This window comes from Erinaceus europaeus, chromosome 13, assembly GCF_950295315.1.
Source record: "Erinaceus europaeus chromosome 13, mEriEur2.1, whole genome shotgun sequence".
Classification (NCBI taxonomy): Eukaryota; Metazoa; Chordata; class Mammalia; order Eulipotyphla; family Erinaceidae; genus Erinaceus; species Erinaceus europaeus.
This window is the reverse complement of record NC_080174.1, coordinates 84,005,048-84,018,768: the sequence shown is the minus strand read 5'-3', so window position 1 is coordinate 84,018,768 and position 13,721 is coordinate 84,005,048. Positions and strand designations below refer to the sequence as shown.

Sequence of the window (13,721 nt, the reverse complement as noted above, 5' to 3'; positions counted from 1 at the left end):
TCCAACAATGAAGACATCAATAACAACAATGAAAAACAAGGGCAACAAAAGGGAAAACAAATAAATAAATATAAAAATTAAAAAACATATAAAGTCACAGATTCACTTTCTGCTGCCACATATATATATATGTATATATATTTACATACATACATACATATATATATATATATATATATATATAGAGAGAGAGAGAGAGAGAGAGAGAGAGAGAGAGAGAGAGGACCAGGACCAGGGAGATAGCACCAGCAGTTATGTAAGAGCCTGAAGCTCTGAGGTCCCAGGTTCAATTTCAACTCTCAGTGCCACCAAAAGCCAGATTTGAGGAATGCTTTGGTAAAATGAACATATGTGTATATGTGTGTGTGTGTGTGTGTGTGTGTATGCATGTATTTATATCTCCATATCCACAGGATAGTAAAAAGAGTCAGAAGAGAAGAAATACGCGACGCATAAATGAGTTTCAGGTCCATCCTCCACTATTGCTATGATCACTTCTTTGCTGGGTCTAGGTTTCTCATCAGCAAAATGGCACAGGTCCATCTGACTTTCTCCCCAGTCCTTCCCAGTTCTCATGCCCAGACTGAACATTAGCTTCAAGAGAGGTCAGAGAGAAAAGGCATGCCCAGGGCAGGCCTGCTGAGCCTGAATTTGTACAAGGCCTGAGGGCAGATCACGGTGGGCAGCCAGCCAGCCAGTCAGTCTGCAGACTAGAATTAAGTAGACCATGAAGCAGGACCTTCCCGGATTGGACTTGGGAGAGACAGACACTATTTGGAGTGGGCCCTGGCAGTTAGTGGCTGCTAGCTGTGTCTGAACTCTCAATTCTTTTCAGCTGAGTTTTCTAGGTTCTATGATTTCTCCAAATCATTTCTCCCTCTTCCCAAAGTATATCTCCTTCCAAAGGAAGGGTAGATGGGCACTAGAAGTAATCAATTCCCAAGTCAAATTCTGGCTAACTACTTGCTGCCATGTTTTACAAAGAAAGGAAAAAAAAATCAGAGGTGGGGGTGGGGAGAGACCCTATATAGAAGGCAAGCAAAGAGAAAAACGTGGTGCTGATCACATTGTCTGCGCCCCAATCTAGCCCTGCCCAAATTGTTCACTGCATGAAATAGCAGGCTCCGCTTTACACTGAGGTCAGAGTGAATGGACTGTTCTGTTACCTGCCGAAATAAAATAAATCTTGGGCTGGGGAGAGAGCATACTGGTTTTTCATGCCTAAAGTTGGAGGGTTCAGTCCCTGGTACCACCATATATCAAAGCTGTACACTACTCTAGTCCTCCACATTTTCTGCCATATCTTAGGTTTATTGGAATAAATAAAGACAAGTTAATTCAAAATAAATAAACAGATAAATCTCATGACATGAAGAAGTCAATGATCACAGAGGCTGACCTCTTTCTCCAATGTTCTAGGTTTCTATACTCCAAACCTGAACATCAGATTCCAGTCCCTTGACGATATCACCAGAAAAGAACATCCTGAGAGTTCCTTTTGCTGATGAACTACAGCTCCTGTTTAAAACACTTTTATTTAGTCGTTTCACAAGCAGTGAAGCAGGTCTGCAGGTGTCTTTCTCTCCCCCCGTCTTCCCTTCCTCTCTCCATTTCTCTCTGTCCTATCCAACAATGACAAGATCAATAACAATAACAATAACTACAACAATAAAACAACAAGAGCAACAAAAGGGAAAGTAAATAAATATTTTTAAAAAACACTTATTTAATCTTTACTATTGAAAAGAGAGATAAAAAAAATTGAGATGGGAGAAGGGATAGAGAAAAGACCGAGAGACCTCTGCAGCCTTGCTTCACCCCTCGCTCTCTAAGCTCCTCCCCCTGCAGGTGGGGGCCAAGGCTTGAACCTGGGTCCTTGCACACTGTAATGTGTGCACTTAACCAGGTGCGCCACCACCTGGCCTCTTAATACACTTTTATGGAAATACTCCAAAGATACACCTCTGTCTGTTGGTCTGCTTCTGAATCCTGCTTCTAAGACCCCTTCTGTTGCATTGCTTGAGACTATGGTCTATTTACATAATCGTTGTTTTCACTGGTTTAATCCCCACTGGTTCCAGAGCTATTTTCCTTCTCCCCACCCCCTATCCTACCTACTTCCTCTTCCTGACACTTCTGCCTCAGGAGACATAAAAAAAAAGGGCTTTCTAATGAAGAGATTAGAAGAGATTAGATTGTTGAACTACATCCCCGCTCGTCAATAAAGATTGAACTGCGTTCCCAGCTCAGCCATGAGTCCCTGGTCGTCTGTCTCCCGCCCGCGAAGCTAGACCAGCAACTGGCGCCCGGAACTGGGACTGGCATCTGTCCTCAAGTAGGATAATATGTCAAATATCTGAATACCTCCTCATTCATAAAAGTCATTGCATTGGAAATTAATCAGTGAGTAAACCACTGATAAGTCACTAATAAAAATTGTTTAAAGAAAAAAAAGGAAATTAACCAATGACTACTTCAGACCTGACAGTGCTCGGTACAAAAAAAAAAAATCAGCAACTACTTGTTTAGGTAATTATGATGCTCTCTCTCCCAAAGTAATTCAATTCTGAACTGTCCTCTCAGAAAGTCTTTCTGTAGAGGTCGGGCGATAGTGCAGCAGGTTAAGCGCACGTGGGGCAGTGCGCAACGACTAGCACAGGGATCCTGGTTCAAGCCCCCGGCTCCCCACCTGCAGGGTTGTCACTTCACAGGCGGTGAAGCAGGTCTGTAGGTATCTGTCTTTCTCTCCCCCTCTCTGTCTTCCCCTCCTCTCTCCATTTCTCTCTGTCCTATCCAACAACGAAGGACAACAACAATAACCACAACAAGCTACAACAACAGCAACAATAGAGGGGAAAAAATGGCCTCCAGGAGCAGTGGATTCATGGTGCAGGCTCTGAGCCCCAGCAATAACCCTGGAGGCAAAAAAAAAAAAAAAAAAGAAAGTCTTTCTGTTATAATGAAGCCTGCATGATACCTACATATAGGCACTGACTTTAGCTCTTTGTGGCTGAAAGAGTATTAATCCAAAGGCAATGAACTGGTGGGCTCTGATCTGATCCAGCCAGAAGACATATTTGATTGGGCCCTGTACCAATTTTTTAAATCAGAATTAATTGCCAACATCTTTTTTTTTTTTTCTCCAGGGTCCTGGAGCTCAGTGGCACCACTTCTTCTAGCGTTTGCCAGTGGCACCACTATGAAAGCACAGCTCCTGGTGGCCACTTTTCTATTTTATTGAATAAGACAGAGAGAAAAGAGAGAAAACTGAGAGGGGTGGGGGAGGCAGAGAGACAGACAGACATCTAAAGACCTGCTTCACTGCTTGTGAAGCTCCCCCTTGCAGGTGGGGAGCCAGGGCTCAAGCCCAGATCCTGCCCAGATCCATTTCTCTCTGTCCTATCCAACAATGACATCAATAACAACAACAATAACAAATACAACAACAATAAAAAACAACAAGGGCAACAAAAAGGAAAATAAATTTTAAAAATTAAAAAAGAAAGAAAAACCCAGAGCATCAACCTGACACAGGGATTGAACTCAGAACCTCACGCTTGAGAATCCACTGCACCACCTCTTGAGTCACTAACTAATCTCTTCCTTACATGGGCTCTTGATCCAAATACAAAATAAAAGTTCTGGAAAGTCGGACAGTGCTAAGCCCAAGTACCGGCTTAAGGATCCCGGGTCGAGCCCCCAGCTCCCCACCTGCAGGGGAGTCGCTTCACAGGCGGTGAAGCAGGTCTGCAGGTGTCTATCTTTCTCTCCCCCTCTCTGTCTTCCCCTCCTCTCTCCATTTCTCTCTGTCCTACCCAACAACAACGACATCAAAAACAACAAGGGCAAAAAAAGGAAATAAATTTTTTTTAAAAAAAGAAAGAAAATAAGTAACACAATAAATGGCAAAATCAACGCTGCTGTATCTGTGGCCAGTTCATATTCCTAATCTCAATATCTTTATATGCAGGTTTAAGTAGATCCAAGATAGATTATACCCCATGTAATACCCAAATACCGCCAGTGTTTGCAAGGTTCCTGTCTGCTCATCTGCTTAAGCTCAAGGAAGGAACTCTTCAAGCAGCAACCAGAAATAGCACCACATTATAAAGTGTGAAGCCTCCTCCTTCCCTGCCCCACACCCTCTCAGAGTCAAATATGATTGGCAGGATAAAACATTAACCCGAGGGGCAACGCCAGCTAAGATAGGTTATTAGTGCAAAGGAAGCAAAAAGCAAGTACCGACCACAGAAGTCACCCAGCATGGGTGTTCTGGGACTCACTGAACTTGAACTTCAGTGTCATGCATCTCTGGTCCCTTTTCTTCCATCCCAAATATTCAGTTTCAGAAGAAAGCAGTTTTCCACTCAGGTTTATACTGTAGATTGGGCAAGAATCCATGCACATTATTTTCAAGTACAGGTGTTTCCTCCTAAACCATTTTATATTCTAGGCTGCATAGGTACACAGTCAAATTGTCCTCAAACACATCACTCCTGATATGATGGGCATGATTTAAAAGAAAGTAACAAGCCATACTTAAAAAGGACCTCACGGGAGTCGGGCCCTAGCACAGCGGGTTAAGCGCACGTGGTGCGAAGTGCAAGGACCAGTGTGAGGATCCCAGTTCAAGTCCCGGGCTCCCCACCTGCAGGCGAGTCGCTTCACAAGAGGTGAAGCAGGTCTGCAGGTGTCTTTCTCTTCTCCTCTCTCCATTTCTCTCTGTCCTATCCAACAACAATGACATCAATAACAACAACAATAATAACTACAACAATAAAACAAGGGCAACAAAAGAGAATAAATAAATAATAAATAAATAGTTTAACAAAAAAAGACCTCAAACTAGCATGCAGTTATAGTGACGCCACCAAGATGTTTATGTTCAACAGCTTCAGAAGCTGCAGGGGTAGATAGTCAAAATGGCGCCTTGAGAAGAGCTACAAGTTGCAGTCACGCTACCATGCAGGCGATCCAGACAGACTAGCTTGCTTGTGCGGTGGCACCAAACAGCCTCAGAAAACACCTCATGATCACTCATGATCATGATCACTCATCTTTCCTACTTGAGGTTGCTGCTACTTTCGGGATTCGCTCCTTTCCATGTATGAACAGTCATAAAATGGTCATAGGACCTCCCCAGAGGGATGTGAGCAGCCTTTCTCTGTACTCTCACAATACCCTGTTCCTCTTTCTTTGACCTTTTCTTTCTTTCTCACATCCATCCTTGCTTCCTCCCTTCCTCCCTCCCTCCCTCCCTCCCTCTCTTCCTTCCTTCCTTCCTTCCTTCCTTTCTTCCTTTCTACAAGAACACTGATCAGCTCTGGCTCATGGTAGTGTGGGGAATTCATCCTGGGACTTTGGAGCCTCAGGCATGAGATGTCAGAAAATTGTGAGGAGCCTCACAACGCATTCCTGATACTATGGCCTATCTACATAATCACTGTTTTACCTGAAAGATCCCCACTCATTCCATTCCTTTGATCAATCTCCTTTCTACCCTCAAGACCCTCCCTGCCTCCAGGGTAGTATTATTAATCCCGCCAGTTAAAACCCTTGCAACAGTTGCTAAGGAAGTTCTTACCTTTCCAGCCTTTCTCCGCCCCTTTCCTAGCCATTTCCGTTTCCAACTTGCCACTTCTGGGTCTGTCCTTCAAAAGGGTCTGTCCTTTAAAAGCCATGGCTCTCTGATCAATAAAAGTTTTGCATTGCCTTGAGCCACGTGTTTGGTTCCTGAGTCATCTCCCTCCCATGTTGCTGAGTGGGCAGCAGCCCAGGCTGGCTCCTGTCGCATTCTCTCCAACCCAGAGAGTACGGCCCCCAGGAAGAGGCATCCCCACGCTAGCCCGGCAATGAGTCTGTTTGCATAACCATTATGCTCTCTGCCCCGGTTCCTTTTTCTATTGTTAACCCCACTGCAAGCTAAGGGCTCTTTGTCTCTCACTAGTACCTTATATAATGTCTTGCTCTGTTTCTAGCTCCACAGCCAACTGAGGGCAGAAGGGCACAGAACAACACTTAATTCACTTCGATAGACCAGTTGACATTATTATTATTTTTTAACCAGAGTACTGCTCAGGTAAATGGTTTATGGTGGTGTGGAGCATGAAACCTGAGACTTTGGAGCCTCAGGCATGACAGTCTCTTTGCAGATCCATTATGCTATCTCCCCCACCCCTATAGCCCAGTTTAGCCTAACCCAACTTCCCTCAGAGTTAAAGCTCCCCTGCAAAGTCCACTGGATAAACCCAGTAAATGTGTGTGCATGGCTGTCTATGACTGCACACGCGGTGGCTGCCACTGCCCACAACACTGGCCGAGCTTTTCAGCCAATACCTCAGCACCAGGTGAGTCCCTCAGTTTCTAAACTCCTATCTGTCCTGGCTACTGCTCTTTCTTCAGCTTGAACTGAAGCTTATGCTCCAGCTATTTATTTCTTTTGACCCTTTTAGAAGTAACCCCTTTCCTCCTCTGCAGGCCCCACATAGCAGCTGTCTGACCAACCTGCTGGTGTGTCTGCCAAGTTCACAGTGACTATGCCCAGCCTCGCAGGGCTGTTAGAGCTAACATCAAGGCGGGTACGCTGGCCATGTGCCAGGATCTTGCTGTTAGGAAGCCTGTATTGTCATATAATGTTAAATGGGCCTTATAAGTGCCTAGTGAAATGGTTCCCAGAGCTAGACATGCCTTCTAACAAGCAGCAAGCATTGTTACTTAACTGTTTTACCTGTGTGATCTTACCTCCTCCTGTAGACGGGGAGAGCTTTTCAAGGGACTGTGCTGAAATACCTTCTTGTAAATTCCTTAAACACCTAGCACAGGACGTTTTCAATAAATATTGGCCTATTTAAGAACAACCCCACCATCAACACTTCCTAGCCTCAGCTTCAGATGAACAGGTGCCGACACTAATTCCATGTAAAAATGACCTAGGAAGACTCATTTCTCCTCAACTTTGCAACAGAAATCACCCAACCTGTAAGTGGCTAAGTCTAGAGCCCAGGTCTCCAAATACTCATCATGGGGTTCCTGATAAAGATGTGTTACATGAATGAACAAACAGAAGCAGGTCTCTCTCACACAGCCACTCTGTGCTCTCCAGATCTCAGGGTCCACGGATCCCCTGATACATAATGTCTACTACAACAGTGCTAGAGGTAGTGGCCTGCAGGGGTGGTAATTCTTTTATTTACCTTTTATTTTTTTTATTATCTTTATTTATTTGATAGAGACAGCCAGAAATCAAGAGGGTAGGGCATAGAGAGAGGAAAAGAGACAGAGAGACACCTGCAAACCTGCTTCACCACTCAGCAAAGCTTTCTCCCTGCAGGTAGGGACTAGGGGGAGAGGGGGTTTAAACTCGTGTTCTTGTTCATTGTAACATATGGACTCAACCAGCTGCACCACCACACAGCCCCAGGGGTGGTAATTCTGAGGCAGCTTTGCAGAAAGCACTGGCAAAATTAGTTGATGCCAATCATTGAAAGATTTTTAAAATTTTATTACTAAAAATGAACAAGGATACACATTACAAAAGATTTTATTACTAAAAATGAACAAGGATACACATTACAAAGGGGGGGGGGGACAGTAAGAAAATCCATGAGAAAAATCTCATGACAGGGAACTAGAAAAGAGTTTGAAAAGCAGTCTATCATCAAGTATAAAAACTATGCCATGGGGAGTTGGGCTGTAGCTCAGCAGATTAAGTGCCGGTTAAGTGCACGTGGCACAAAGCGCAAGGACCAGCATAAAGCTCCCGGTTCAAGCCCCTGGCTCCCCACCTGCAGGGGAGTCACTTCATAGGTGGTGAAGCAGGTCTGCAGGTGTCTATCTTTCTCTCCCCCTCTCCGTCTTCCCCTCCTCTCTCCATTTCTCTCTGTCCTATCCAACAACGACAATATCAAAAACAGCAATAACTACAACAATAAAACAAGGGCACCAAAAGGGAATAAATAAATATTAAAAAAAAAAAAAAAGAAAAAAGAAAAAGAAACTATGCCATGGGAAGCTACCATGCTGAAAGAAGGCTTGGCTTTTGGATTTCCTTTCTTTCTCCCTCCTTTTTTTCTTCTTCTTTTAATTACCCCTTAGACATCCTGTGAGAAGTCTGGGCTGTCTCTGGAAAGGCTGCAACCAGCCCTGGTGGAGAGTTCCTATGCCACACTTCCAAATAGAAATGGTCTTTTGGGGCCGGGTGGTGGCGCACCTGCTTGAGTGCAAATGTTACAATGCTCAAGGACCTCAGTTTGAGCCCCTGGTCCTCACCTGCAGAAGGAAAGTTTCACAAGTGGTGAAGCAGAGCTGCAGGTGTCTCTGTCTCTCTCCCTCTCTATCCCCCCTTTCCTCTGAATTTCTGGCTGTCTCTATCCAATAAATAAATAAAGGTGAGTCGGGCGGTAGTGCAGCGGGTTAAGCGCAGGTGGTTAAGCACAAGGACCTGCGTAAAGATCCAGGTTCGAGCCCCCGGCTCCCCACCTGCAGGGAAGTCGTTTCACAGGTGGGGAAGCAGGTCTGCAGGTGTCTATCTTTCTCTCCCCCTCTCTGTGCTCCCCTCTTCTCTCCATTTCTCTCTGTCCTATCCAACAATGACATCAAAAACAACAATACTAACTACAACAATAAGACAATAAGGGCAACATATGGGGATAAATAAATATTAAGAAAAATATTTTTAAAAATAAAGATAATAAAAAAAATTTTTTAAAGAAATTGTCTTTGGAGAATTTCAGAAGCAGCTGAAAATAAGTCTGTTACATCTACATAGACCTACAAAAGTTGCACATCTTATGTTGATGTTGTCCTGACAGGTACTGGCTCAAAATGCCAAGGTCACATGAAAAGCAAGGAAAGATACTCTTCTTACTGCAAAGAGTCATAAACCACCCCCCTTCCAGGAGCAGCCCCCATAAGACACACATATCAAAATATGAAAGTCTGACCCTGCTCACCTGATATGTATCCATGAGGCTGCCTCCAACAGAGTTGTTTACTACTGCTGGTAGAATCTGCACTTTAGGTAATACCATGGGTTTATGGAGGAAAATATGAAGGTCACGATCTCTGTTTCTTGCAGGGTCAGAAATCTCACCTGCCATAGATTTTCACTAACAAGCCTCCTTCAAAAGCTGGCAGTCAAACAAAATGAAAAACAAGAGTCTTTCCCCAATTCTCCCAGATAGAGGTAAGTGGCAGATCAATGTTGAGCTGCAGAAAAAGAATTTAAATACAATATGTGCTTTTCCTTTCAAACCAAAAAAAAGAAAAGGGGGGGGGGAACGGGTGCCACTTCACATTTTGCCAGACAAAACCCAGTCCCCAGGAGGTCAGCTTCCACAAAGAGGTCGCAAAGGTGTTAGAAAGAGGCCAGCTGGGAGGAGATAAAGGGCCATTTGGGTACAAACCCCCCACCGACCAGAGCTTTTTTTCTGAAGTGTCTCCTTTTCAACAGGGAAGCCTTTTAAAACTACATTTGCTTTGGATCCCTGCCTGAATGACAATGTGTTGGGATCTGATTTCACCTTTTGTCAAGGATCCAGTGAGAAATAATAAAGCTGCCTTCAGCATCTTAGAAAAGGCAAGTCTTCAGTCTATATGGGGAGGGGGAGAAAGCCCGAAATTCTTTCAGCCTTGGTCTGTGGTGAAAGAGACAAACCTCTCCTAATCTTGTCAGAGCTGTCCTAAACTGCAACACAGTAGATTTCCTTTACTAAAGGAGACATCTGTGCAAAAAATACAATGGTGCTCTCTGCATGGTAATATCAGGGAGGAGGGAAAAAAAATCCTAGTTTTCCTCTAACATTTTAGTTCAATTTCCTCAAGTCATGTCACTGTTAAGAATTCGGTCAGCAATGGCTGACAGTCAGAAAATCCATATGGAAAAAATTATCACACTGTGAACCTAAGAAATCTGCATAGAAAAGAGCAGTTAAGTATACTTTTAAAAAAAAAAGAACTTGCCTATTATTATGGAGAGGAAGGAAAAAAATCCCCACAATATTGAAATTCAGGACTGAGTGTCTGAAATAAATATAAAATTACCATTCAAGCAAAGAGTCACTTTTCAGCCTCACCTTTCTTAAAAAATAAAATAAAATAAAAAATCAGGGGATCCCGCGGTAGCGCAGCGGGTTAAGCGCACGTGGCGCAAAGCGCGGCATAAGGATCCAGGTTCGAGTCCCCGGCTCCCCACCTTCAGGGGAGTCGCTTCGCAGGCGGTGAAGCAGGTCTGCAGGTGTCTGTCTTTCTCTGCCCCTCTGTCTTCCCCTCCTCTCTCCATTTCTCTCTGTCCTATCCAACAACGAACGACATCAACAATAACAATAATAACCACATCAAGGGCAACAAAAGGGGGAAAAAATGGCCTCCAGGAGCGGTGGATTCATGGTGCAGGCACTGAGCCCCAGCAATAACCCTGGAGGCAGAAAAAAAAAAAAAAAGGGAAAAAAATCATCTTTCATTGTAGTGGAAAACACCTAAGAAACTGGCTAGGAAATTTTGCACCATCTTAGGAGGAGGGGGTGTGGTGAGGAGAGAAGTTAAAACATAAATAAATAAATAAGTCCTCAGAAACTTGAATCCCCGACTGAGCCTAAGCACTCTACTGACGGTGGGAGGTGGAAGGTGGAAGGGTGGTCGCTGGGGAATCTAAATCGATCCCAAGAACACATTCTTGGAAACTTCGCTCTTTCGAAGAGCACAACCATCCCCATGACTATTGATAGAACGCACGAAAGAATAAGAATATTTCACAGGAGAATTTGGCAGCAGAGGTTTGAGACTCTGAATGTCACCTTTACCTCTCTAATGAAGTTGGCCTTTGGAGCCAATAAGGTTAAAACAGGAGGGTTGAATCTCCAGGTGTTGGCTATGGTGTGATTCTTTTTTGTTTTTCTACTCGTGGTTTACTAGAACACCTCCAACATTACTTATTAGGTTCCAGGCAAGCCAGCTGAAGCCCCCTCCTCCCCTGGGGAGGGCCGACGTAGGAAACCATCTAGAGAAAAGCAGCACCTTTTCCAATGTGTTCCCTTTTGCCTTCAGCGCACAAAGACATTCAGAAAACAGAATGAGTTCCCCAAATGGAACAAGGCGCAACTACCAACACCAACAGTGGAAATCAACCGCGGTGTGGGCAGGTGGGGAGACGCCACACTAGACCAGAGCCGGGAATCCAGGGGGCATCTAGCAGGCCAGCCCCTCCCCCCAATACACTCTGGAGGGTAAAGGGGGGAGCCGAGCCCACTCCCGGGGCCGCTCTCCCCCGGGACCCAGGTGGCCTGTGGGCAGCTGCGCCCTCTAGGGTGCCCACCCTTGTGGCTCAGTGGGGGGAGGGATGATACGAGGTGATCCAGAGCTGGAGTGGGGACTGAGGAAAGTCGTCCCAGACGTCTACCCACCTCCCCCGGGGTGTGTACACAAAGAGGAAAGAGGAGATTCTATGGGGGGGTGGAGGGTGGCGACGGGGAGAAAAGTCTGCAGGAGAAATAGGTGCCAGTTGGGAGACATGGGGTGGGGGGCACAGGGGCCAGGTGCGAGGGGCCCAGGGGACCTTTGTGGAGGTAATGGAGCCGTGTGCAAAAGGCAGGATGATTCTGCAGGAAAAGGACAGGGAGCCCTGAGTGCACGGGAGAGGAGTTGGGTCCTCCAGTGGGTCTGTGCAAAGGCCCTAAGCGCCCTGGGCAGACTGAGGGGGTGTCTGTGCATGGTGACAGAGTACAGGAGAAATGCATGAAGGAGAAAGACAAATTCCGGGCAGGGTGATGGGAGGAGGGTTTTTTTTTGGGGGGGGGATAGGACGAGAAGGGGGACCACTGACCTGCATGGTGACCACCCCAAGCTCCTCGGCAGCCAGCCTCCGCATCTGACTCGCAAGCACTTGTGCCTCGTCCAGTATGGAGAAGTCTGCGTGAGCCCCGGCGCCCACGAGCCAGCAGACGGCCAGGCAGAGCAGCAGAAGAGGCGGCCCCCGACACCCAGTCAGGGCCCCGGCCCGGGTGGGGGAGCCCCGGCAGCGGCGGCCGGCGATGGGGGCCACCCCCGCCGCGTCCTTCCCCTCCGGCTCGCGGGCCATGCTGCCTTTCTCCCTCGCTGCCCTCCGGCGGGCTCCAGGCACGGGGATCCGGGCACCGAGGTGCGCCCAGGGCCCGCCCGGCGCAGCTCTGCAAAACTTTCTACCTTCTTCTGCAAAGAGCTTCTCGGCGGCAAAGGCAGCGGCGGCAAAGGCAGCGGCTCCCAAACTTAGGGGGCGCCCGGCTACAACGCCGGCGCGAAGGCGGCCACCATCGCGGGGCTCGGGCGGCGGGAGGGAGAGCAGGCGGCCGCCCGAGCGGACCCGATACCCCGCACCCGGCACCCGGCACCCGGCACCCCGCACCCCGCACCCGGCAGGCGATCGGGGCGCGCGGCTCGCGGGGCGGCGGGACTGACAGGCAGCCGGAGCCCCGCGGTCGCCGAGCTTTCACTTCCCGGAGTCGTGCAGGCGCAGGCGGCCAGGGCAAGGCGGGCGGGCGGCTGCACGGCTGGAGGAGCGGCCGCCGGGGCTCAAATGCTGGGGGCAGGCACCCGAGAACGGAGGGAGAGGTTTAAAAAAGCAAAAAAGAGGAGAGAGAGAGAGAGAGACGAAAGCAAGCAAGCCAGCAAGCAGTCGGGGGGGTGGGGAAAGGGAGGTGTCTGGTGCCACCACGCCGGGTTTCGGCTCCGTGCACTTCCCGGCTCGGCCGCTGCCGCTACTGCGGTGGTTTGTGCAGGGAGCAAGCCCGAGAGGCGGGGAAATGGGGAAATTCCCCCCGCCCCGGTCGCCCCTCCTCTCTCCCTCCCTCACTCCCGCCTCTGAAGCAACCCACCCCCCTCCTCCCCCTCTCCACCCCTCCGCCCTCCCCACACCTCCCGGGCTGGAGAGCAGGGTCTCCTCTCCCGTCCCAGCTTGGCCTGCCGAAGGGTGAGGTCCCCGGGATCTTCTTGTTCCCAGGGACAGCGACCCATACCCGTCGTCACAGCCTCTGCCAAGTCCAGAAGCTCCGGAGGTCCCAACCGGATCAAGGTTCCGCCCAACCAAAGTCCCTTTAAGTTTCTAAGGCCCTGGCTTGCTGCCTGCGGAGATTTGGGGAGGAGGGACTGCTTTTCCTGAGCTGTAGCTATTAACAATAGGCAGTCCTCGTGCGATCAACAGATTCCTGTCTTCTTTCTTTTTCTTTCTTTCTTTTTTTTTAATTTCTTTTTTTTTTTTCTTTCTTTAACTAGCTACTGTGTGCCCGACATTGGGCTCTGGGGTTTGTATACATTATCCTTTAATCTCCACCAAACCCCTCCTAGGTAGATATCTTTATCCCCAATTTTTAGGTAACAAAAACTGAGGCTTAGAGAGATGGAATAAATTGCCGAAGGTCACCTAGGGGATAAGAGCCAGATCCGGAATGTTAGCACAAGTCTGACTTCAAGGCTCTTGCTCTTAAATATGACATAGTGTGTGTGTGTGTGTGTGTGTGTGTGTGTGTGTTTTCCCTTCATTCCCCCTCCCCAATCTCTCTTTGCAAGTGAACCTTCTGACCCCATCAAAAACAACAAAACAAAACACACACACAAAACTACTGAACCCGAGTTCACACCACACAGCTATTCTCCAAAGCAAAAGTAGGCAAGGTTAAACCTTTCTATTTGTTCCTGACTCCTTGCTTGCCATTCTCTGAGAAATCATCAGATGAAAGTACCTGGAATAAATG

The 13,721-nt window shown here is 47.4% G+C and overlaps 1 protein-coding gene across 1 annotated transcript in view; it reads right to left on the bottom strand.

Annotated features, from left to right (window-relative positions):
• Positions 1–13,445, bottom strand: part of CACHD1 (cache domain containing 1) — a 200,802-nt gene extending 187,357 nt beyond the window's left edge. Inside the window, exon 1 of the mRNA XM_060206358.1 lies at positions 11,819–13,445. Coding sequence (XP_060062341.1) covers positions 11,819–12,073 — 255 coding nt within the window. The 5' untranslated portion in view covers positions 12,074–13,445. The remainder of the gene's footprint in view (positions 1–11,818) is intronic.
• Positions 13,446–13,721: the final 276 nt, after the last annotated feature.